Below are 27,927 nucleotides of genomic sequence, written 5' to 3' on the forward strand. Positions count from 1 at the left end.
TTTTCCCCCTTGTGTATTGATGCCCCAGCCAGCCCCCCCCTTTGGTTTTAATGTATTCCCCCCCCACACCCTTGTGTATTGCCCCATGTGGATATGTGCACCCAGCCAGCCCCACTTTGTACATTATGCCCTTTGTGTATTGCCCCATGTGTATTGATTTATGTGATGTCCCCAGCCAGCCCCCCTCCCTTGTGTATTGATGCCCCCCTTTGCATTGTTAATGACCCATGTATATTGAACCCAGCCACCCACCCCCACCTTTGTGTATTGATTTATGTGGTATATTGAACCCAACCACCCTGTTGTGTACTTATACCCCCTAGCCACCCCCATTTTGTATTTAATTGTTGACCCATGCAGACCCCCCTTTGAATATGGTTCCCCTTCTGCCTATTACCCCAACATTTTTTTTATTCTTTTTAATACTTAAGTTTTTGCTGTCATCCTTCACTGCTGCTGTCCTCCAGCATGCTCCTCTAGCTGTCACGAGGAGCTGTTCCGTGTGACTCCGCCCCCTTGAGCGGCCCATCACATTGACAATGTGACGTGTCTCTCAAGGGGGCGGAGTCACATCGAACAGGACACTGTGCGGCATTGTGCAGGCACGCTGGCCGCTTAATGATTTTAAAGCAGCCAGCGTGTCTTACTGCCGCTTTAAGACTCGGTGCTGCGGGCATTAAAGACGGCCCTGGCGTGGCCGAAGCGGCCACTTAAATGGGCGGCCGCGCGGCCGTTTAATGTAGATTCAGGGCGGCAATTGCCCCCCGGCCCAGCCCGCCCCTGGTCAGTCCCCTGAAGATTATTCTTGGTTTATCGGATAAGTCATCTTTTAAAATGTCATCATATTTTAGTAATGCCAGTGCTTGTAAATTATTTTTTCTCAATATTTTATTGTTATAATGGAATGTTTAAAGACAGCCAATTAGTTTAAAGCAACACAGGGAAAGGTGGCCTCTTCGGACATTTTGCAATGTTACATCACTGAACTTGGCACAAGTAGGGTTTTTTGGTAGTTGTGTGTCATAGCGTGTTTTTTTTGTTTTGTTTTTTTTTTGCTGCTAGAAAACAGTACAAGGTGACACCTGTTCTTTCAAGCCAACTTAATTTTTGGCATGTCAGCAAAAAAACTATGTTTATTAAGATTTTCACATGAAATGTTAAGTATGTAAAGGATACGTTACTAAGCAACTTAGTAGGATACTCAATTGCAGCGCTACCATGTGGTGAAAGTTACATGTTGCATATTCAGCATACATATTTAGCAGACCTACCATCGTAAAAGAAAAATACATAAAGAGGTAGCGCATAAGATGCTTTATGATGTGTGATGTATTTCTCCTGCTACGTCTATAACATATGCACATTGTATCTCACATTTAGAATTGGTTATATTCTCGTTATCAGGTACACGTGCATTTTGGGAGCCCCCTCACAGCCATTACCTCTGCTAACTGTCCCTTCTTCCCTGGGCTATTCTGGTAGTGGAATGGGGGGCATACATGAACTAATGCGACAGTCCTGCTTGACACGTCATGGAACAATGCCTTCTCTTCATTACACGCAATAAGTACTGCAAAGGCGCCAGAGCTGTAAAAATCAGATTCTGCCAGATAAACCTTGATGATCCTACATGATAATTAATATCATTACAACTAAAGTGCAGAAGGAAATTGAGACTGTATTTTCTAGCTACATCACTAGATGGCACCATTTGTTCATAAGAAAGATACAATCAGTCCAAGTCCCACACATCCCTACCAATGAAGAATGTGTACTAAATTATGTGCTTTAGTATGATTTTTTTTGTACCTGTAACAAAAAGCACTTTGTTTGCTAAAATGCTGCAGCTCCCCGTGCCATTGATGTATTGCACCAGTTTTGGCTGCTTGAAGTAGCCCATCATTAAAAGAACGAACTCCCACTGAACTCAATGGAAGTGTTTTCTCCAACTACACACTGGACATATACAATCCAAGGAGCTGGATGGGGTGGGGGGTGTTAGGGAAAATAGGTACTGGTACATGTATAAAGAGAAATAACCTGTATGCATTTCGTGCAAAAATATATAATATATGATATAAAGATCTCAGAAATGTCTGTTTGTTGTTTAAATGTTTTTATAAAATAAACAAAGTGGTAGATCTAATGTATTTATGTTGCTAACATGCTAGAGGGCCTAATCTTTTTTTTTTTTTTTTTTTTTTCAGCACCTTGAATTTTAAGCAAATGATGCCCTTGCAATGAGACTTAGAACATAGGTCTGGTGGTGTATTCAGGTTGAGAGTTGCCCTAATCCTGAACCAGGGTAGCACTCACTTTTACCTGCTTCTTTGGAAAAACCGCAGTCACTTTAAGGCCAGACGCTAAAAAATGAAGTTCGTAGCACACTGAAGGGCTGATTCTCCTGCATGAGCGGCACCATTTGGCGTGCGCCAGGTCTGAACCATTGCTCCACACACACCAGATCTGCTGCTCCACCAGTAGATCAGGTGCTGCAGTATGCGGCCACCAGCTGGATGTGGCCTGTCATATCCAGCTGTCGGCTGCGTTTCATTAGGCGGCCAGCGACCTTTAAGTGCTGGCTTAGCTTGTTCAATGGCCAGTCTGGTGGTGTCCACAAGAGTGAAGGTAAGAATTTAACTAAGAAGTTTCTTAACATTTTACATATGTGTTAATACAAACAACACAGTCAGTAGTGGTTTTAATTTACCATGCCAAGTAGGATGAAAATATGAAACAGCTAGCTTCTCAACAACAACAACAAAAATAATTTCTCCATTATGATCATTGTTCCAAGTAGCCGGAGATTAAGGCTGTATTAACCTTGCTATTTGGTAACTGATCTGCGGTGAGATGTGCTTTTTATAATGTAAAGTCAGTGTACTAATAGTGCTATCTTTAATTTTCATTTTGCCACAGGTAAGTATAGAAATTGTTGGTGGTTGAAAGAAAAGTGCAAATGTGTAGGTTTAACATGCCGGCTGGGATGATTCAAAATTGTCCAAGGAGGTATTTTTACTGTCATTTGCTTTTATAATGTGAAATGCTAGCAGGGGTCTAACTTGTTTTTCTTTGCCAAAACAGAAGGAAAACGTTTTATAGACACATCTTTTGTGAAGCAGCAAATTTAATGTTTCCAATGAGTACTGCACTTAAGATAATATTGCTTTTCACTGTGATTTGTGATTTTCCAGAAGAGGCGAGCATCTGTTTCTCACCCCCGGCTTTGCTTGTTCTGCTATACTTCTCCTCCTAATCTTTTTTTCTTTGCTCCTTAATTTCCTCTTGCTTTTGTTGTGCATGCATTTTTATTTGTATGTTTTCTGCCTTGCTAAATTGAATTCATGCAAGGTTATTATTGTAAGTATGTCACATACATGTCTCATTTTATTATTAGAAGTTTAGTTGGCCCTGATGACCTTTGGCTTTGAGACTGAATTATAGATAACTTATCTTATTATGTACCTTGGAGGAAAAGGCTTTTCAGGCATGGTATAGACTGGATTTGGGTGGTGCATAGTCACAGTTGATTCTGCCAGTCTATCAGTGAAACACTTTAGAAATATCCCAAAATCACTCATAAGCCCCTTTTTCCGGTCAGCCTTACTGATATGGTAAAAGTAATCTATATAGAATGTTGTTACCATTTATGATGGAGAAGGTAAGTTATGGTTAAAGCATGGATGGATTAAGGAATTCACTCGTGCAGCCAACTTCTCAACAAAAGGCAGATATGGAACTTTTCAGAGCTGCAAGAGAAATTTATGTTACTAAATTTAGAAATATTAAATTACTTAAGGGTTAAACACACAATTGAGCCCTTGATGGAAAAACTGCTTGATGGCCGAGACACAGTAGCGCCTTTCGTATAGTTATGCATGTACAAGTCTCTAAAATTAAAGGCCCTGTGCGCTACTCCAGTCTTCTTACAGCGGCTAAACCGAACGAATTAACCTTTATGACACAATGGGAAAATTATATGAATAGAAAGTTTACAGAGGGCCAGTGGGAACAAGCCGTGGCTAACTTCTTCGGTACATTTAGATGTTTCAAACATTGGGAAACAAATGAAAAAGTGCTGTACAAATGGTACGACTGAAAATAATGTTTCCGGCAATAACAGATAGCTGCATGGGAGGCTGCAGTCAAATGAGAATAATGTATCATGTCTGGTGGAGTTGACATGGTCTGAAATTTTGAACTGTTTTAAAAGGGGAGAGGAACCCAGTTGAAGTTGGACCCAGAGATAGCTCTTCTGGACATGTTTCCAAGCCACTACAACCCTCATGTAAAACGACATATCAGTTAGCAGTAGCTAGAAGCTAGAAAACAACCAAAATACTTGACATTTCAGAACTGGCTGAAGCCTCTCATGTCTTACATCTCATATGTTTGGAGTTTAATTTGCGTAGTCAAACCAATTAGGTAATCATATTTATCTACTGTGGCTTTTCTAGGATGAAGATTTTTAAAAACAGTGATATATTTTAGATTGTTCATTCTTGACAATTTGGCAAAGTCTTTTTGTTCCTACTGAAATTGTCAAGGTCCATTCTACAATCTAGAACACTGGTCCGTAGAGTGCTTCCTATGGCCACACCTATGGTTTATGTGGCCACCGCCATGTTCCGAAAGCTATGGGCTTGAGTATACATATTTTTCCTCAGCATGCAGGCCAGTATGTATGTCTATCACACATACATACATAAATCCATGCAAACGCTTCTTATATACATACTACACATATTCTGCATAGTCTTGGAGTAAGACTGTCTGGGTTGATGGCTCCACTTGAGAAAAAACTGATCTAGAAACATTTAGTCTTGTCTAAAAATGTGGTGGACAGTGCCAGAAATATATAGTTTCTGGGTTTGTGTAATACTGAATCCATATACTTTCTGCTTGCGGTACTGGAGTCCTGTCATAAATCTCCCAGATGCTGAACTACATATTTCCACAGTCTGCTTCTGAACTAATTTTATCTTGACAGCAATGTCTCTCTAATACAGTTCAGTACTACAATGTATCACTTTGATTTGATAACAAGAAATGGTCCTTGATTCTTAAAGACAAACTGTACCTTCAAACAAGAGAAGATATGTTTAAGTATAGCATACTATTTTATGGACACCATGTTGAAATGTGTAGTGCGTGACCCTTCCAGGATATGGGAAATAGATATGGTCCAAGAGAAGATGAAGTCTTTAGTCAAAGGTGATACCTTTTTCTAGGCCAGGGGCGTCCAACATGCGGCCCGCGAGACCTCGAGGTGCGGCCCGCGTAAGATCGGCAGCCAGGGCAACCTGCTACAGCAAGACCCCTGCTACTTACCGGTGGGAGGGTCTTTTGTACTGCAAAGAGGAAGCAGAACCCAGCAGAGTCCACGTGACATCACGACTCTGCTCCAGTCCTGCTTCCTCTGTGCAGTACCAGAGAACGCAGAGGGAGGCCGCGCCCCCTGCTGAAGTCTGTGAGCGGCATCGATGAGCTGCGGTGAAAGTAAGGGGGTGGGGAGGGTGTTTGAATGAGTATGCGTGATTGAGGGAATGAATCTGTGAATGAATGAGTATAGGAATGAATGAGTGTGTGTGTGATATCATGGATGTGTAAGTGCTGGAACCTAAGCATTATGGGACTGTGATTGCTGTTAGCAATCACACTCCTATCATGCCAAGTCAGCCAGTACATGCTGACACCTGGCTAGCTGCCCCCCTTGTGTATTGATGCTGCCAACAGTATGGGGTCTGCACATCACTTACAGCCACCCTGTTCCAGCATGTACTGGCTGACTTGGCATGATAGGGGTGTTATTGCTAACAGCAATCACAGTCCCATCATGCCTAGGTTCCAGCATTTACTGGTTGGGTGTGTAAGTGCTGGAACCTAGGCATGATGGGACTGTGATTGCTGTTAGCAATCACACTCCTATCATGCCAAGTCAGCCAGTACATGCTGAAACCTAGCTAGCTGCCCCCCTTGTGTATTGATGCTGCCAGAAGTATGGGCTGACTTGGCATGATAGGAGTATAATTGCTAACAGCAATCACAGCAAGCACAGTCCCATCATGCCTAGGTACCAGCATTTACTGGTTGCCTGCCTGGGTATGATAGGAGTGTGATTGCTTTTAGCAATCACACTCCTATCATGCCAAGTCATATTGCTAATTTTTTTTTGTCCAATTGTGGTGTGTTACCTACTTTTATTAAAAATGTTAGTTTTTAGTATTATTTTTAAAGGTGGGGGGTCATTTTCGGTTTTGGCTAAGTGAATGTTTTGGTCCAGAAGTTTCATTTTGGTGCATCCCTAGAATAAATAGAACTACTTCATTTTTAATTATCCTGAATTTGTAGTCACAACACTTTCTAGGCCCAGAAATCAGTGAGAGGAAAAGTAAAGGTTTTGTGTCATTTACTTTATTTTAATCTGCATATTTTATTAAAGGCCATATTTTCTCACAGTGAAAAATGAGTGCGGCCCTCGCACGTATACAATTCTGATGAAGTGGCCTGCTGCAGAAAAAACTTGGACACCCCTGTTCTAGGCCAACATAGACAAAGACAAAGAGTTGAAAGCTTTGACAGCAGATACGAACAGTTTGGCCCATCTATTCTGCTCATTTCTCCTGAAGTAAATACTCAGTCCTAGATCTAGTCTTAGAGTCAGGGTAGCTTTATGTCTATACCATGCAGGTTTAAATTCCCTCACTGTATTATCTTCTACCCCTTCATCTGGCAGGCTGTTAATTTCATTTCCCACCGTCAAAACTTCATCAGTAAAGTAAAAACTTCACTGTTTGTAAGGATGTATTACAAATGGTACTGTAATTTAAGATGGCAAAAAAATGACCAATAATCTAGGATGACATAAAAGATGACCCCTGATTATAAAATGACCCCCAAACCTTTTTACTGAAATTTAAAAAATCCTTAATGTCCTAAATCCAAACAAACTTGTTTCAAATTCTAAGATCATTAATTCAAAATGACAGTGTGTTTACCTGTAAAGGCTCACTGACACACTAATCCCCATGTGTGTGTTATTTTTTTTAAATGAGAAACTGGTTTAAGACCAAATATTCTGAAATAAGACTAGCCCTATTTTTTTAGCAAATAAGGTAATCATCAGTTGGTTTACTGACCACAGCTCAGATCTTATTAAGGCTTTTTTCAATTGGATATATACAAAACACAATGAAGTCTCGAGGGAATTCATACATCAATTAAATTACTATACCTGAAATACAAATTTAAATACAAGATTCCCATAGATCACAGCATTTTTTTATTATTAATTTTTTTTTTATTGTAGGGGCTAGAAAAGTGATGAAACCAAAGCCTGTCCCCATAATGTATATCACCGGCAATAGTCTAGACATATAAATGGTAATAAATTACTTTTACAAAAGTGTGTCCTCCTATCCCTTTATAAATTGGACACATATATTTTGGTAAAGGCAATTCTGCTCCCTTTCAAAGTATCTTGTGGACCACTCCAAAGTTCCTGGAAACCACTTGGGGTCTGTGGGCCACAGTTTGTGAAGAAGTAAACAATATTACCATTGTCTATAGTTATGATGGGGCTATGTAACACAATAAATAATAATAATAATTAGGGATATGCAAGAAGGAGTAAATTGGATGAATTTAGATCTTTTTTACCTAACTACATAATTGTGAGATAGATTAGGCTGTATCCAATTATGGAGGAAGCAGGGAATATGACACAGTGAAATCATGAATAGCACCTTCCTTTCCAAGTTAAATCAATCAAGAAATCTTACAGCTGTCATTCTTTGATTTTGTTTCGTGTGGTTGAAACCCTTGATCGATTCCAGCTCTTAGTGATGCGCGTTTGCTGTGTATTCACCAGCAGGTGACAGCAGACCATGTCCTTTTGGATGATTACCAGCCCGATCTTTAAGAACCCATCATCCAGAGGTCTCTTTCTTCCACGCAGAGATATTTCTCTGTCCTAGGGGTAGTTGGGAAGGTGTTTGGGAAGGTCCGGCACGGATAGGATCATCCGGCTGCTCGCAGCCCATTGAAAGCTGAGAAGGGAGCAGTCGGCTGTGCTGCTGAGCCTTGTGTTCGGACCCCGCCCCTTCTGTCTGTAGTCCACACCCCCAAGTGCTGTAAAACGAGCAGAGATCCCACAGACCTTCAGCTTCTGCCACCTTTCCAGCTAGTGGTGACAGCGTTACGGACCCTACAGGCTGCTTCACCTCTAGGCTTGGAAGTGAAGGGGTGAATCCCTGGCTTGTCTTTGCTGTAGCTCACCCCTATAAGGGATATCAGTAAATAGGGTGTTTACCTTTTTCACCTTCTGCTGGCATCTCTATTATTCTTTCTCCAGCTGGCATTGCCCTATGCCCATTCCTGTCGTTCAGTGCATTCCTGCCCCTGTTACCCCCTCTGCTGCCCATCCCCTAGCATTATCGGTTACCTGAGTGTGTTGGGAAGAGGCTGCCTCACTGTACCTGGGGGATGGCTTGTATGGGAGCCTCAGGGAGCTGCTGCTTGTAAAGCGGAGGAGACAAACACACGGCTCAGCTTCATAGGCATCTCCAGCAGAGATCGGGGGCAGCCGACCTTCCCTCACTCTATCGGATGAGAAGGCTGCAAGAAAACCAGCACCATGAGCACCAGCTGTAAGTACATGTTCCCTGCCTTCATCCCTAGTCTGGACACACACCAGTCCTCTATCCCAAGGATTATTGGGTGGCTGGTGAGATACATGAGGATTAGAAGAGTACACAAGGTGTCTCTGTACAAAATCTATATGTGTGTTTATATATATATATATATATCTTTTATTTATTTATTTATTTATTATTTTACATAATTTATATTTTTATATTTATATATATTATTTTTTTTACATTATAATCAATGTATTTTGCTGTTTTATCACACTGATACACTTTTTAGTTTGATTTTTTTTTTTAGTTTAATGTGGCCAAAATTTTATGGTCACGTGTGAGCTCTCACGCCCATAGACTTCCACACATATACATTAACCAAGAGAAATAATGTCTTTTGTGTGTGTTGTGTTGATCACAGCAATTCATTTTGAGTTTTGTTATCAGAGTTAATATTTCCGCATATATATATATATATATATATATATATATATATATATATAGTATTTTTTTGTTTGAATATGTTATTATTATATTATATATATATTATTATATACTGGCCATGTGATCTGTGAAAGCTGAGCTTAATGTAATGTACATATAGAAAATTTGCCACTGGGTTCACCTATTTATTGGCTAATAGCCACGCTTCCTTGGGCATTGTCTCTGATATCCTGAGCATTTACGTCATAGTAATACGTACCGATGAAATTAGTTATCACGCTTAACGGAGGAAGCACCTAGTCTAGACCTTAAGCCAGAATTTTATAATAGGGACTTTTTTCAAGAACAGCTAAATCTCCATCATTGTGAATTGGTGTTTTAACCCATTAACTGGCATTATAATATATATCTGGTGAAAGGTTTGGTAATGACTTCAGTGATTGCAGTGGGTCAGTCCAGGTAAAAGTGACTGCGGTGAACCCCTGGGCCTAATCTTTGTCACAAATGTATAGGACCACCTTACATTTGTGTTTTGTACAGATACATTTTTATGTAGCTTGTATTGTTAATGCTGACGCCAACAGTATTTATAATTGATACAGGATTTTCTGTAACAGGCAATGTACAGTATATAGTGTTTATAGTGGCCAATTAGAAATTTAAACTTCTTAGTAATAGTATATATATGCTGCCCTGTAATTACGTTTGATTTACGTATTAAATTAAACTAATATTTTTTGTTCATGGTCACAGAAAATCAGTAGTTTTATGTATCAAGCAACACCATTGTCAACAAATTATTTCTGAAAAAGCCGCATATAGTATGATATGATATAGAACACAGGTCTTTGCTCCCAGGAGCTTACGTTGTGCACTAAACTTCACATTAGCCTGGAATGCTAAGAACGCTTTGGCTCGGAGATGTGCTGTCATGAGGCTGTTGCCAGCAAATGTTTGCGTTTTCCTGCACACTATTGTTAGTCCTGTCATACAGGTTGTCCTATGTTATAACCCTGTGGCAATGTAGGTTTTATTTATGTTTTTGTTGTTGAGTAATTGTAAAGGAATGCCCATAGTAGGTCAGTGTTACTATAGGTTTTGCAAAATTTTCTATACAATGGAAAAGGCTAGTGTATTATTGTATGTGTATTAATGTAACATTTTTGCCATGAGAAATATCTCTAGCTGTGAACATTTCTTATATAAAGCAATAAGGGCTGTGAGGTTGGAGGCTGTGGTGTGGTTATGGCCTTCAAGGGTCAAGAGGCCCCGGTCTAGGGTGACCACAAGCCTCTGAGCAGACAGATTCTAGTAACGACTGGTAACAAGCATTTTAAGGCTCCAGAGCATGCGCTGATACCCTAAGTGTGAGACACAATAACTCAGCATTGGAATTATTCTGAACGTGGTTTGCTGAGCAGTACCACTCTCGTGACGTTTAGCCCACTAACAGTGCACTACTCTTAAATGTGTTGTCATCTGAGGAGATACCAACCCAAAGCTGCATTTGTCTCTGACTCATGTGAAATAAATGTGTCCTTGAATGACGGAAATGAAATTTGACCACCCTACCCAGTTAATTTGAGTACTTTGTGTTTTTTTTTATATTAAATCATCTTTTGGCTACAGCACTGGTGTAGATGGTTCATAGGTCATGGCAATAAGGGCTATAACTGCTGCTACATTTTCACCCTGGATAGGAGCCACTGTGCCATATGTATGGTCAATTATTGTTACTACTATGCATTCCATACCAATTATATCTTGTTGCACAATGTTTTTCATTAAAACATAATTATACACAGAGTGTTTAATTGTGTCTTTCTCTGCACTAAATTCCACTGCGGTGACAGTAATGCATGAATTAGAAGAATGGCTTCCATATTGTCCCAGATTCTGGAGTGTAGTTTGGCATTTATTATGATGTTTCATTGTCTTATCATTATCTGCATGACAGAACTCATTTTGCTGTCATCAAGCAGTTTGTAATCTGATTTCTTTCCCCATTCTTTAAGCTTTAAAATGATAAAACATTGGAAATAACAGTAGCATACTCTGAGTGCAAGCAAATATTGAATATGTACTTTAGTACGAAAACAATGAATGATTAGTTCATGATGACAGATGAAGTAACTATAATATGTACCATATATCCTGTACTGCAAAATTTTGTTTAAATGTATGAGAACAGATAATTTTGATTTAGTAGTTGGGCATTGCTTTTATTCTTTACGTTGTTCTGATAAATCATCCATATGTCTGTATGGAAACATAGTTTAACATGTTGTCATCATTAGCACATCTGGCTGAGTAAAAAGCTGATAAGGCAATGTATGTACATACATCATTATCACCACCATACTAACAGAGGAGCAAATGTGTCACGTTAACTTAATTGACTTTCTTTCTACGTAGGCAACTGTTGCAAGGTTTTGCATTTACTATATTTATGCTGCAGAGAGTAATTGTTTTATTGTGATCAACATTTTGGAGCCAGGTATGGAGGGGTATATCCCTACTGGCCAAAACATGGTTTAACAAAAATGATGTGAGCCAACCATACCTGTCATCACCCGGATGATGGAATTTGTTCAGCTCTTTTCTTACAATAATGCTAAGGAATATGTTTTAACCCTATGATGGTAGACATATAACAATGTCTGATCCATGGAGGAATGGAGGTATCTACCAGAGCTTCATGGGTATATCAGCTCATCCTTAGCCCATGTATTGAACTAGCTTCTCCCAAACCATGGCCATTCTGAGCATTCTCAGACCTTGTTTCCATTGACACTGCGTGAACAAGTGCTGTTATAATCGTAGCACCAAATCATAGAATGGAGAGCGTTTTAATACTGCTTTATCATTAAAGATCATTTGTCATGATCTAAAACAAAATATTTAGAATCATTATTACCAACATTCTAGTGAAGGGTTTTCTCAGAGAAAAGAAGCTCTTACGGTATGGTAGACTTTGGTGGTAGACCATTTCAGACACTCCTAAAGCATAAGCCGTGAAAGTGGTTTTAGCCACTTTAGTATTGAAGGGATTACCAGCGCTATACTGTGTACACCTTCCTGTTAAATTGTTAACTTCACAGATGGCATAAACGTGCATTGTTTTGAACTTTTTGACAGCTTGTTTTGACAGCTCTGCAGTCCTGTGTTTTGTCTTTTTTTATGCATGTGATTGAACTGCACAGACATGTAGGTGAATCTCCAAAACAAGATCAGGAATCTTGTCGTTCTAGAGGAAATATGTCTATGGCCACGTATAAAGTAGTATAGCATGTCCTTGTGCACTAAGTTTAATGGTGTCTCTGTGACCCTAGATCAATATTTCCATGTGTCTGTTTGCATATATCTTTCAGCATTGAAGTTCCTCTCGATATAGTTGCAGAAAGTGCATGTTTGTGTAGGCGCAGTATACTCATATGTTGCGTCTGAAAACAGTTGTGCTTTTGTACATTGGATATCATTGTAATTCAGCAGCACAGTGTTTGAACGGGAGAGGCATGTGCTGGGTGACAAGAACTGCAGCAGTAGAAAGACGTGCGTGTTCTTGGGAAGCAGGGAGTGGAAAGAGAATTCATAGAACTGAGTATTCATGCAGCTCTGACAGATAGCAAGACGGAATGAGGGAGCAGATGGCTTGTCCTTGCCACTCTCTGCTCAGCAGCGATAATTTGGTACATGTCCATTCGCTCACAGTCTTTTGCAGCCACTGACCTCTGCTTGTTGTCATCGAATCCCCCACCTCTATGAATCTATCGGCTGACGCTTTGACTATACTGGCAGCTCCAGGCTTAACGCCACATAGAAAAGATCTGCATAAGCTAATTCCAAAGCCACTGAGCCCAGTGTCGCGGCTATGTGTAGTGCTCCATCCAGCTTGGTTAGCTGCCCAGACTTACCCCTGAAGGATTCAGATGAACTATAAATAGTCACCCATGAGATGTATGTCAAGCTTTCAACCACATGATGTAATGGCTCTGTCTGTCCAAGATATCTCACACTACAGTGCCCTTAAATGTCCTGCAGATGTACTCCATGCCTCGTACAAACCTAAGCTCATGTTCGAAATCAAACATTCTCTGTAAAGCATGGACTGCATGGGGCCAGAATCATGGTCTCTTTGGTATGTGTGTCACCCTTCTACTCAGATTTCCTGAAACATATCTCTAAAGATTTGCAAAAACATTTGCCACGCAAAACTTCCAATGCAATGCACAGATTATTAACAGAAATGTGAAAAGTTATTTTCCTTGTAGATGTTTTACTGAATGCATATACTGTAGAGTATATCCCCATCTTCCTGTGCTTCTGAGTATGACAGATGGATATTGGCATATATAGTTTTATTTATATATACACACACATGTATGTCTGGGTTTGTCCTTCAGTCTCTGGGAGGAGGCCTGCTTTCCCCAGTCTACATGTCAGTTTCTCTGGACAGTTCTGTGGTCACCCCCAATATCTGCCCACTTCCCCATACTCTAAGCCCAGTTCCCATTCACTAAAGTCTGTCTGGGGTTAGCCCTACCCCTACAAGAAGCCACTCTCCCAACAGAGCTGAGCTCTGGGTGGCTTAGACTGCGAAGTTCCCAGGTATAATTTATCATTGTACTGTCACTATTTTTACAATTTCACTTTTGTATAGTCACAACAGACCAAAATATAATAGAGACCAATGGGTTTATGTAGGATGCCAACCTCAGTGTGGTGCTAGATTGATGGTGAAATTGATTATAGTTGATTATGGTTTGTGGCACAGTAGTGGGGATGGAGAGGGGGATATTTCCAAGGATGAATATAGACACCTGGGCCTATACATATAATGCTATATGCTATATATATACTACCTTCTACCTATTCTGGCTTGCCGAGGCTATGTAAGAGCTTCTATATTCATACATATCCCATAGTTATCTAAATCTGAGCTCCAAATCCACTTAACAAAAGCTTACAGCTGCCTGATGCCAATCTGCAGACATATGGCGATGCTGATGTTTTGTATACCAATAATCTCGGTAGCGTTCATGTTGTTTTATGGCAGCGAATGACAGTACCTCTACAATTGTTATTAAGCTCTTTGCCTTCTGGTAAGGGGTTTCCAATTCACTTGACTCCTCTAGCAAAACAAAAAATATTTCATAGCAAATGCACCAAAAACCCTAAATTGGTGGGATTTTTATAAAACAAGAAAATGCACGCAGTTCCCCCGTGAAATCTTGTACTGGCTCTATAATCTTGGGTATAAAAGTAATACGTGTCTATGTGTTTCAGGAAGGGATACAGATTAAACCCTACTGTATGTTTTAAACTTTGCAACTCTACATTAACAAAGTTCCTTTAAGTCCGCTGAAATGTTACCCATAACAAAATACATTAAGTAAATCCAACTTGCCCTAAGTGGAGCTTCTCATCTGCTGTTGCCAAATTAGTCAGAACATCTAAGCAAGTTTGCTTTATAGGAAACAGCAGCTGTAATTATAGGCGGTAACGGGCTATTTAATTTGACCTTCATTTCAGCTGATGGTAAATCTGTATTCATTAAAGAAAACAATGTGACATTAACAGAGGTTAACATCATATTTCAGGAATAGCAGTAATGGATTTTACTGAAATCAAGATGCAAATTGCATGCAAATGAACTGCAATGCTTAGCATTGAAGGCAGGGTATGTTAAATATAACACGCTCTCCAAGAACTGTAAAACCCATCTCCCTTTAAACGGTTAAGTCTAAAGGCCAAGAAAGGTCTTTTAAGAGAGAACTTGGATGGAAATAATTTCAACAACTGCAATTACCAACCGCCAAGTGGAGCTAAGAGGGTCAGGACGGTCTCGTAAATTGTCAGTGTGTTTGAAAAACAGAAGGTTTCCCCCCCATCATCTAGATGGAAACATGTTGACAGCTGAGTTATAGCTTAATCCTCACCGATCACTTTGTAGCTGCAAAAGTGCCCATCAAAAAAAGTAAGAAGTGGAAATGAAAAGGGAGTTGAAGGAATGGGGGATGCAAAAAAGTGAGATAGCAAAGACTTATAATTATCTTTTACTTATGTAGAGCTTTGCAAAGGTTATATATAAAAATGACATTTAACTGTACAGAGATAGGGCACTTCTTGTAAAAGTTTACAATCTCAAGGATAAGCTAAATTGTAAGGTGGTAAAGAGATGATTTGGATAGAAAGGGACAATGTTAAAACACTGTATTCATTATGTTCACATTTTACTTCTCTTGTGAGTTCTATTGCAATATTTTTTACATTGAAACAAATTATGTGGATGATGTCTGAAAAGTTATGACATTTTTCAGGTATGCTATAGATCTTTTTTTAAGATGTTTTAATTATTTGAGAAACCAAAAGGGAACTTAGTTTTGTTTTTCACCTAAACCTTTTTGTTTCACTTCGGGAATACGAGCACAATACTCCGTGGCTCCATTAATTGTTCTAGAAATCCAAGGAATAGTGTCTGATCTTACATTGGTCAAAAACCTTAAATTATTATTAAACATAGAAAAGTGTTATGAGATATAATTTAATAGCATATAATAAAAAAAGCCTTAAAAAAAAAAAAGCTTTTGTCTTTAAACAATGTGGCCAAAATGAATACCTCCCAAACGTCTCAGTTTTCTTAGGACCAATCCAGTCTTTGGGCATTGTTCTGCTTTTCTGGGCAGTGACGATCATAGTCATTGAACGAGTCCCTGATGCTCCAACAGCAAGAAATGTATTCATATATTTAAATAAATACAATAAATTTTTAAGTCAATGGTCATTTGCAAATATCTGAGACTCTACCGAGTGAAGATTCACTGTAGTTAAGTTTAAGCTCTGTCTGTTCTTGGTTAAGCTCAGTCTCCAACCATTTTCTTCCCTTGGGAATTTCTTGGAGGTCTCCTCATGTGTCTCATGACATGGTCTTATGGTTAAAAACATGCAAGAAAGCCTGCAGCCTGAGTGTATCTAAATTAAATGCCTAGCCATGGTTTGATGCTTGTGATATGGTGGGTTACACCATTTGCTTTTTACATGGATATTTTAAAGGTACTTCTCTCATTCAGGTGTACTCTCTCTATAGCTCTTGCTTTTGGTCGGTGAATGTTTTGCACTTTTTTTTTCTTTCGAGGCCAACCAGGTTATTCTCATAGTGATGGATTTTATATAGTACTCATAGAGTACTTAAATATAGTAAATAGAGTTCTTAAATATGCTCACTAAACCATTAAAACATTTTGTAACCTGGGATGGAAAACTGGGTTCAATGGAATGCCCTTGTTCCATTAACATTATACATACAGAATGTAACCCTGAGTGTCTGGTCTTACAACAACTTTGAGGAATTCCATATACACAGGATTATAAATTCACCAAACACTAGCAGTGTTAGGATTACACATTCTATTCTAAACAACTACAAAACCCCTGAATCTATTTAATTGTCCAAATCCCTCTAATGGAGTTTATTACCAGGTTTCATGAGGACTATTAAGATTTCAGAAATTCATCAATTATGTTTGCAAGCACATCATATACATGATCTTTAATAATCAGTTTATCTTCGTGGCAATTACAACCATATAAGCCTTGACAGCATATCTACGGTGATAGAAAAAGTTTTATCACCATCTGAAAAACTGGGAGAACACATTCAATTTTCATAGACTTTTATGTAGAATAAATGTTAAGCCTAGATACCTAGGTATACCTACATATTTAGCTCTCTTTGATGGAGTTTAATGTTATAGGATCCCTCCTAACAGTAACAAATGACCAGACTAGATTGGTCAACTGGTTATCTTCCATCAAATACCATTGTATTCTGGACTGGATCATGCCCATATTTATATCCCAGGCATTTCTAGGCATAAATTCTGAAGGCTTTACCAACTGACTAAAAGTGTGTTTCAAAGACATATGGGCATTCCTGAGAACTCTCCGGATAACAGCCCAAAATCTCCCCACATATGACCATTTTCCCCGCCTATTGATTATATCAGACCAACATCATTGGCCTAACCAAAGAGAGAGCTTTGAGAAGCCGGAGCCTAAAAATTCCCAGGTATGCATATGGGCAAGGTGGAAAAGGGCAATAATTTGCCAGACCTTTGTCACAAATTAATAACTGATCCTCAGGTTTGAGGTGCCTTATGGGTCATCCATGTACATGTTAATAATTGAGCCTCAGGCAAGTGTTTGAGGAGCCTTATGGGCCCTCCGTGTTCATGATCATCTACCATTACCTAGATGATTGAGCCCTCCTTTGGCCTTAGCCGGCGATGGAAGAAAGGGGCTGAATATCCCCATATGGGGAGCCCAGCCCCCAAAAAAGGAAAATCTGATCTGGTTTCAACAGTGGTCCTACCACACTTGCAGCCTGAGATATTTCAGGCTTCTAGGAAAAAGATACCAAAAGATACATACATATTACTTATTTACGATGTAGTGAGAAATGTCAGAAAAGGAAGAAATTCAAGGTTTTAATATTAAAAAGTATGGGTTACATTCTTTGTAATTTGATCTTTAAATAAGTCATTCTTTGTGAATTGTAAAAAAGAAAAATATGCAGAAAATGTAATGGAACTGATGCAAAGTATAATGGCTACTTATTATTATTGTGAAGTTTTGATTTGCCTTCCGAATAAATAGTGATTTTTTTTCTAATGGTACAGCTGAAAAAGCTTTAGCCAGATAATTACGAGCACCATTTGCATGTAATCATTATCCTTCTTCTCTATGCTGGGGAAGTTTAATGGGAACTGAAATTGTCTTCAACTTACATTGGAAAAATATTCAGTATGTAGCTGCATTAAAAACTCCAGTGAGCTTCAGCTGTAGGAAGAGCTTGGCTGGCCCTGTGTAATCTATTGTTAAATCAGTTAATTTTTCCCCCCAAAGTCTCTTCACCCATTGAATGATGCATTATACTGGGCCAGTTTAGCTTGTCTTTTAAAGAAACTTGCCAGTGTTGGCCCTTCATAATGAACAGTGAAGTAAGGCAGTAAAAAAACTCTCCCTTCAGTGACTAAACTCTAAACATATACGGTAGTTCCAACATAGGCAATTGCCATCTGGGCCTATTCAGATATTTCAAACAAGGCTGGTCCGAATTCAGCTGGTCTGTTCACAGAGGTGGGGGATTACAGGAGTCACATAAAACAACATTACCTAACAACCCGCTACCGTGTTTCCCCGAAAGTAAGACAGCGTCTTACTTTCTTTTTATCCCTAAAAGCCCCACTATGTCTTACTTTCGGGGTATGTCTTATATTGGGAAAAATTTTTCGAATTTAATGCTTTCCTACCTTTCCTTTCTTCTTTCAGCTTCTTTTCCTCCTCTTCGCCAGTTCTTGTCTCCTTCCGGGTCAGAGGGCACGGACAGCGGTGGGCGCGGCTTCAGTGTTGTGCGCCGGGATCTGACAAGAAACCCCGGCGCACAACAGCTGTTGCCGCGCAGATCACAAGGGAGCGGTATCGGAGGTCATTAACAGACCTCCGGCTCCCTTGAGTGATTTTAAGCCGGGTTGAACCCGGCTTAAAATCACTCAAGGGAGCCGGAGGTCTGTTAAAGACCTCCGATACCGCTCCCTTGCGAGCCTGCTCCTCCAGCGGCGGACATTACTGTCCGTCTCTGGAGGGGTGCCGGGTGCCGCAGGTTGGCACCCCCTGGAGTGTGGCGCCCTGTGCGGTCGCACACCCCAAAGGTCGGCCCTGCTCTAAGGGGCCGGCCTTAGGGGTCTGCGGCCGCACAGGGTTTAAATAAAAACATCGGGGTTTTTTTTCAACTTTATTTAACATCCTCCATGTTAAATAAAGTTAAAAAAACTTTATTTAACATCCTCCATGTTAAATAAAGTTTTTTTTAACTTTATTTAACATGGAGGATGTTAAATAAAGTTAAAAAAAAAACCCCGATGTTTTAATTTAAATCCTGTGCGGCCGCAGACACGTAAGGCCGGCCTTGGTGGGGACTTCCCGGCCCCTTAGAGTGGCGGACCCGGTCGCAGGTGCGGCGGGCCTAAGGGGCAGGCGCCCCTTATGCCCTGCGTTAATTAGGCAAATCCCCCGTGTTTCCCCGAAAGTAAGACATATGTCTTACTTTCGGGGTACGGCTTATATTAGCTGACCCCTCTGAAACTCCCGATACGTCTTACTATCGGGGGTGTCTTACTATCGGGGAAACACGGTAGTAGCTCCCCAGCTCACACTGTACCGGCTGCTGTGAAGTCAGGCCCTAAGCAAGGCGAGTGAGTAGGTGCATGGGCTTTAAACTGTGGTGTTAGAATGAGTGTCGGTGTTAGTCCGTGTGTGTTTGTGTTAGGTACGGTGGTTGGGGGGCTACTTGGTTTTGCTTATCCCCTCTCCAGGCCAGAAGATGCCAGCCTTTCCCTACAAACAGGTGAAGACGGATACCCCAAATTAATCAAACTTTTGGATAAGGAAAATTTCACTTTAAAACTGAGCCAGTTGCTATTCTAAAAATGTCTTATAAATGAAATTACCATTCTAAAGCAATCTACACGTTGGTTTAGATTTTACAGATGTAATAAATATCTTTCAGTGATGGAGGGTTTGAAAATATTATCTTAGTTTTTACTGTTTTCTGAAAAGTAATTATGGTGTGATCATTAATCAGATATATTCATACCTAGCTTGGAGTAGATATGATTAAATCCCTTCATCCAGGCAACATGTTACAGATTATTTTTACCTAAATTAAGACAGTTTCATTAAAATGATTGAATGCTCCTTAAACCACTAAAAAATAATATATTGATCATATAAATCATTGGTTTTTTACTTCTAGGTTATTAGGCATAATTTAAGCCAGATGGTTATAGAAATTTAAAAAAGGCTGTAGTTTAATTTGTTAAATTTAAACATTTATTAACTGGTGACAAACAAGTGTGTGAAGTACAACTCCCATGAGTCTCAGCATGCCCTTTTATAGCACAGCTGTAACTTTGACATGCTTAAAAGTATAGAATGTACAAAATACTTAGTTTGCTCCTTTGATTATACAAAATGTTTCAAATTAGAACAAATAATAAATAATTACTACAAATGTGCATACAAAACACATCCATGTCATCAAGGATCATCACATGTTTTGCACCCGAATGTTTTCTGGGGGGGGGGTTTGTGAATAATTAGAGGGTCATGCATCATTCTGGTTCAATTTTAGAAGTGGTTTAGCAATGTATAGAATGCTTCTGCTGATTGGCCCATTTCATTGGTTGCTATGGTGAGAAGACCACTTGAGCAACAAATGGAAGCATCTTGCTGATTGGACCATTTTATTGGTTGTTAGGTAATTAAGTCCATTTTTCAACCTGTACACACTAATCGCATTTTATACATAATGGCAATGACTTTAGATGAAGGTTCCATATAAGCATTTTATTTTTATTTTTTTTACACTAGTTTATCATTCACACTCACTTTTTCATGTAACTTTTGAATTTTTGTTTTATTTTCATTGCTACAACCGTACTAAGAATGCAGGATTTTGTATCCTGTAAAGCCTTTTTTTGGTTTACATTTAAGAACATCTTTTTCATTGGGCCTGTAGTTTAGCAGCAAAATGTTAGGATCATTAAAGAAGCTGCGTTGATTGGCTGAGACACAGAAAAGATCCCAGTGATTATACGGTTAAGTGTTTTGCACGGGGTTGTGCAGCTTGTTTCTTGTCAGCATAATCAGGTTAAAAATGTTTGCATGATAACGTTTATTGTGAATATCATGGCTAAAAGTGATTAAAACTAAAGCAGTATAGAATGATGAGATTATATATCATTGGAAGAATGAAGTTTTCTCCAGGATAATTACATTTTGTAATATATAGAAAATGACATTTTTAAAATAAATGACAAAAAGTGAACTCACTGGCAGAGCATGTGAGCGTGATTATCTCATGTTACTGGAATCAAAAAGTATTTTTCAGACGTCATTCTTTGTAATGTTGAATAGAAGGGTACAATTACATTACCAATGACTGCAGTACTGCTGATCAATAGTAAATGCTACAATATCATCTGTAGTCTGAAAATTCTGTATTCCTGAAAACCAAATACCGTAATATAAAAAAAAACTTGGGCCACATACCTTCCACCTTAGTCTCTGTGGTTTGTTCATTTAAGGAGATTAATTAAATGTCAATTTTTACAATTATGAAGAGTAAACTCCTATGCTACAGTGGCCAGGGTCAAGCATTTGCTGGAACCATTCTGCCATATTGCTGAGTTGTATATCCTAACTCTGGCATATAGGAGCACTTGTGGGTTTTTGCTTCTGTTAAAGAAACAAGTATGACTGGCATATACAAACTTTGGCCTATTTTCCCCAAAAATTTAATTCACTAGCATACCAGGAGTATTAAACGCAAAGGAAACCATGTGTAAGGGCTCTAACAGAGAAGACACTTTGTCTCAGTTTATCTGTCACTGATCACAACGTGTCCAAGGGAAACCTGGGTAATAATTACAATAAGCACATCTCACTGTCTGACATCACTGCTCATCAGTGGCGTCTCCAGCTTTCATATTTATGGGGGGCACATGGGGGGCCAGGGACCAAAGTAGGGGGGCAAATAAAAAAACGGTACATATACACTATGTATGTATATATATATATATATATACACACACGTTAGACGTGCATTTTTAACTACATAATATGCACTTATCTCTTTGAAGTAAAGACCGTGATTGAAATATGATTTCAAAATAACAGCTAAACTGGCAGTTATTTCTCATTCTTTAATATTAGCCCCTGCTGACAATATATATAAATATTAGAACCTGCTGCCGATATATAGAAATATTACACCCTGCTTCTGATATATATTAATATTAACCCCTGCTGTGGATATATATTGATATTAGCCCCTGCTGCGGATATATACTTATATTATACCCTGCTGCCCATATACATAAAAATTATACCCTGCTGCCGATATATATTAATATTTGACCCTGCTACCAGTATATATTAATATTAGCCCCTACTGACAATATATATTATTAGTCCCTGCAGCCAATATATATAAAATTAGCCCCTGCAGCCAATATATATTAATATTAGCCCCTGCTGCCGATATATATATATATATATATATATATATATATAAATACTAGACCCTGCTGCCAATATGAATATAAATACTAGACCCTGCTGCCAATAAATATTAATATTAGCCCCTGCTGCCAATATATGTTAATATTAGCTCCTGCTGCCAATATATATTAGCCCCTGCTGTCGATATATATTAATATTAGCCCCTGCTGCTGATATATATTAATATTGGACCCTGCTGCCGATATATATAGTATTAGTCCCTGCTTCCTATATATATTAATATTAGCCCCTGCAGCCAATATATATTAATATTAGACCCTGTTGCCAGTATATAAATAAATATTAGCCCCTGCTGCCAAAACATATATAAATATTTGACCCTGCTGCAAATATATATATAAATATTAGACCCTACTGCCAATATATTTTATAGTGAAAAAATTGGACCCTACCCAAGCATTTCCTTGGGCCCCGCTCAACGCTTCCTTGCATGCAATCACTCCTTCTGCTACCGTACTAAAAAAAAAAATATTTCCCACACTGACTGCAGATCAGGGGAAGACCGCGAGAGTCAGTCCTGCACCGTGACATTGAGAGGTCCTCTCCCCTGTAATCATACCCAGAGTCTCTTTGTCCCCTCATTCACTAAACCATAGCGCTCTTTTACTTACACCCTGTAGTTCAGGTATAGATCAAACAACACATGGAAACAGCACATGCAACTGAATGAGATTAAAAAAAAACTTGTATTTGCAGGTATACATAAATAATGTATGGAAACATAGCATTGCAGGTATAAACCAACAGAACACACAAACCCAGCATTGCAGGTATATATCAACTGGAAATCACATGTACACTCAGCACTGAAGGTTTAGATCAAATAATCAACACATGGAAACAGCACTCCAGGTATTGATCAACTGAATAAGACATACAAATCCTATATTTGCAGGTAAAAATTAATAATGTATGGAAATATAGCCGATACAGATGAACAGAATGACACAAAACACAGCTTTGCAGATATAAATCAATTGGAAATTACATATAAACTCTGCATTAAAGGTATAGATAAAACCCCCTAAATTACAGGCATAGATCACTGGTCACACACCCCAAAGCCAACCCTGGTGTCCACACTGCCCACATAGAACCTGACCAGCACCTAAGTTACACATTGTGTCAACTTTGTCCCCAAACAGCTGAACGTACGCCATTTTTGTCCCATAAAGACCTCTCCCTCCCAATCTATCCTATCTACCCCCTCTCCCTCCCAATCTATCCTATCTACCCCCCTCTCCCTCCCAATCTATCCTATCTACCCCCCTCTCCCTCCCAATCTATCCTATCTACCCCCCTCTCCCTCCCAATCTATCCTATCTACCCCCCTCTCCCTCCCAATCTATCCTATCTACCCCCTCTCCCTCCCTATCTACCACATCTGCCTCCCTATCTACCACATCTGCCTCCCAATCTATCCTATGTACTCCCTCTCCCTCCCAATCTATCCTATGTACCCCCCTCTCCCTCCCAATCTATCCTATGTACCCCCCTCTCCCTCCCAATCTATCCTATGTACCCCCCTCTCCCTCCCAATCTATCCTATGTACCCCCCTCTCCCTCCCAATCTATCCTATGTACCCCCCTCTCCCTCCCAATCTATCCTATCTACCCCCTCTCCCTCCCAATCAATCCTAACTATCCCCTCTCCCTCCCAATGTATCCCATCTACCCCCATCTCCCTCCCAATCTACCCCATCTACACCCCTCTCCCTCCCAATCTATCCTATCTACCCCCTCTCCCTCCCTCCCAATCTATCCCTTCTCACTTCCTATCTACCTCTTCTGACTCTCTAACCCCCTCCTAACTTTCTAACCCCCCGCTTTGAAGTTCACTTACCTTGGGCTTGTCCAGCGGTGAGATCACGAGGTCTCTGTATCCCTGGTTCTGCCGGCTTCACTGCTGGGCGTCGGATATGACGACATATACCGGCGCTCGGCTTGAAATGCCGGCACTCTCTCCTCCGGGTCTATTAAAAAAAAAAAAAAGACGGTGTTTCAATTGGGGGGGCACACCGGGGGGCACAGCATGATGTAGGGGGGGCCATGGCCCCCCCTGCCGACGCCACTGCTGCTCATATTTCAAATATCATTATTTCTAGCTCCATGCCTTAGAAATGAAGCCTAGCAGGCGGACTGTGGAACCACTTCACACACCAATGTCCTCTGTCGACAATCCCTACTGTACTATCTTCCTCTCCACACCTACTGATCCAAACCAGCGAATACATTCACACACGGTGGCCGCAGCCTGCCAAGACATCACATGGGACTGACCCACTCCAATCACTTCTACTGGTTTCCCGTGTTTGTTTTTAATTTCTGTTAACCAGCTTGCTGACAATTTTCCACCATGTTCAAAGGATTGAGATTCCTGATGGAGCTTGTAGGGTATAACTGAGCAAGTAGCGAATTTGCTGAGATGTACATGCCAGTTGGGCCAAGTTGTGCTTGTATTTTAATTAATGAGGCAACTAAACAGAAATTGATTAAAATGGGCACAGAGATGGACATTAACTTAGGACCTATGGGCCCTCCATAGATCTCGTGCTTGACTGTTGGCTATTGACAATACGATGCACTGGAAATTGTTTGGAGTCAAAAGGGCTGGAAAACAGCTTTCCATAGATGATTGTCTTATCCCCTTTATTACGTGATAGTCACAAGCGTGTGGCTTTGATCAAAATACTTCTGGACTATGTAAAACCCAAAAGTGCATATAAGCCTGAAGAAATTACTCCGCTTACCGTAGATGCAGAGTAAAGTAATATGTGTAATACAGTGTGGTTTATTTTAGAAAGTCCATAATAGATAAGAAACATACTTAGTAAAGCATTGTGTACATGATGCACTATGGAACAAAGGCTTTGGTGGTACAGACAGACACAGTATTATATTTTTGCACAGGACCATTTGGGCAGGTGGGATTTCCTCCCCCTCTCAGACACACGCATGAGCATGTTTCATTCCACAGCTGCTACCTGTCACATGCTTGTGCTCAGGGAAATGCAGACTAAAGGTTTTGTTTGCCAACAGGAAAAGCGCTTGTGACATCAAACTGCTAGTGATTGTATTAATAATTAACAGTTTAGTCCATCCGAAAAGCAAATTGTTGTCAGATTATGATACCCGATGAATTTTTCTGAAATTTCAGAAAGCTTGATTTGTAAAATAAAAATTAGGTTTTGATAAGACTAGACCATATTCAGTAATTGCAACCTAAAATAAATTGGGCTTGATTATTACAAAAAAGGTGCAGTGTCTTTTTGAAATTAATCTTGGTCTGAGCAGTGGGAATAGTCTGGCCGTTTTTCAAATTTTTGCACCTATATTGCCTGCTATATTGCAGAAAAGTCTGAGATAAAAAATACATCTACAACAGGAATACTCATAGGAGGTGGGAAGTGCCATTTAGCACATTTCACATTTTTTTTGCAAAAAATTATTCATCCTTATTAATCAGCCATTTGTTCATCAGAAGCAAGGACTGCTTTATTCCCTGTAGAAAATTCATAGATACAGTCATACATATAGATACTTATACTAGACTCGGGCGCCAACGGAAAGCTAGTGTTCATTTTCGGGGAATTTTCTTCGTAAGCGACGACATTTGTACGTCTACATCTTCTTATACAAAATTCATTCAACATTTTCGTTTTCGGAACTCCCATTCGTCCATCCGGGTTGCCATGGAAACAAAAAATAACCGCAAAGAAGAAGTTGAATTAAAATGGGGCCGCGGTGACAAACCAATGAAGGAAGATTTCGTCCAGTGTTGCGTTTGTTATTTGGACGAATGGAGGAAAAATTAGCTTCCCATTATTTCAAACGGACAAAAGAGGGACACTTTTTAAGCGGTATAGTTTGCTTTATTGTGATTATGTGGCTCTTTGATCTATGAATGATTACTTATGTAACTAAGTAACACCAGAACACAAAATCATAAATGCACATAGAAGCAAGTATATTTTAGCAGCACAACATTTGCTGATTGCGTTCTGCGTTTCTAATGAGCTCAAATAAAAACTTTTAGCTGAAGAAGTCACTGTTTTCTGTTGATTTCAATGTATATATATATATTTTTTCCCCAGTCGCAACCTAGAATCCACTATTGCTATGCTATCTGTGGTTAAGTGTGGCAGTTGAACTTCAAAGCATGTATTTTTAGTCATCGTTAACACTAATCAAGATTTAGACAGGTCATTGAATCGAGCCTTAGATTTTACACAGGTCATTGAATTGAGAACAATGTATTTTATTTGCACAATTTGATTTACAAACTCATTAATATCTGTATTCACAATATTACATCCCTTAAGGCTTTTAGCCTGGTAAACAATCTGAGATTCTTGATTATCTCATAACACAGTAACAAATGCTTTACTAAATCAAGAGCCCATCAGAAAAAAATGGTTGCCTATAGCCCAACTGGCATTAGACAGCACTGTTTATATTTGAAAAAAGGCTTATTTTCCTTTTAATAATTACTCTGTGCTAGTTTCATGCATTACATTTTCAGACAGTTGGAGAAAGGACAGCTTGGGGAATTGTCTAGCTGCTTTGTTTTGTCTTAAAATAAAGACACGGGAAACAAACTATCCTCTGTACTTAGTGTAGTGTCGCTTTATTGGGGGGGGGGCATAGAGAACCGGTAACATATACTTACTATCACCATAGATACATCTTCATAGGTTTGTCCTTTATTGAATAATTTTATTAAATTGGATGCTTACAGCCAATTACAGGAAAAGTAATTGTGTGCTTATTTCAATTCAAACTTATTTTTAATGAGATTGTTTGATTTTTCTATGCGTTTTACGAAAAACACATATAAATTAGCTGGATTTAGCTCTTTCGCGTTGGGCACCCATTTGCAATAAAGGAGTTAATGCAGTTCTCACATGGTCGGGGTAAGAAAAGGGGTACGTATGTTACTGAGGTGTGCTGAGGCTTTTTCTGATGCTACATAAGAAATTATAATCTGGCCTTTTCCATGTGAGATCAAGATTTGCTCTCCAATGTCAGAAACAATGCCAATGCTCACGACTGAGCCTAGGGTCACTGATGCAAGAATGTTTTTGCTCCCCGAGGTTGGTGTGGCTATATTGATGACTTCTCCCCTTAACAAACATAAGCCTTCTAAACACAACCATTTTCAATGGCAACTACCCCACCGCTTTTCACCCTTTGACTTCACCAAGTAACTTCCCACAGTGCCATCTTTGACCTCAAACAGCTTGTCAGTGCCATCTTTGCCCTGAACAATTTACTAGTGCCATCTTTGCACCCAGGCTACTTACAACTTCCATCTTTTTCCCCAAACACCTTGTTAGTGCCAGTCTTATTGCCTAAATAGTTCATCTGTGCCATATTTGTCTCCAAACAGCTTGTCATTGTCGCCAGTGAGTCCCAAACAGGTTTTCAGTGCCATTTCTGTCCCCAAACAGTTTGTCTGTGGCAGAACAACTTGTCAATGTAATCTTTGCCTACTCTGTGCCAGTGTAACCTTTGCCTACAAGCAGCATTTCAGTGCCATCTTTGAAGCCAAACATCTTGTCGGTGCCATCTTTGTGCCCAGGCAACTTGTCAGCATCATATTTGTGCCCAAACAGCTTGTTAGTGAAACAAATCATCATTGACATCTTTGCCCCCAAACCGTTACACTGAATGTGTCAGTGATATCCGACTTTAACGAAGC

General features: G+C 39.6%; 1 protein-coding gene across 1 annotated transcript in view; it reads right to left on the reverse strand.

Moving 5' to 3' along the window:
* Window positions 1-27,623, reverse strand: part of LOC149297931 (SH3 domain and tetratricopeptide repeat-containing protein 2-like) — an 87,679-nt gene extending 60,056 nt beyond the window's left edge. The window contains exon 1 of the mRNA XM_089488122.1: window positions 27,530-27,623. Within this exon, the coding sequence (XP_089344248.1) occupies window positions 27,530-27,623 (94 nt within the window). The remainder of the gene's footprint in view (window positions 1-27,529) is intronic.
* Between the last annotated feature and the right edge of the window lie 304 nt (window positions 27,624-27,927).

The sequence above is a fragment of the Sceloporus occidentalis genome, unplaced genomic scaffold (genome assembly GCF_023333645.1).
Source record: "Sceloporus occidentalis isolate IW3139 unplaced genomic scaffold, rSceOcc1.0.p SCAF_36, whole genome shotgun sequence".
NCBI classification, from domain to species: domain Eukaryota; kingdom Metazoa; phylum Chordata; class Lepidosauria; order Squamata; family Phrynosomatidae; genus Sceloporus; species Sceloporus occidentalis.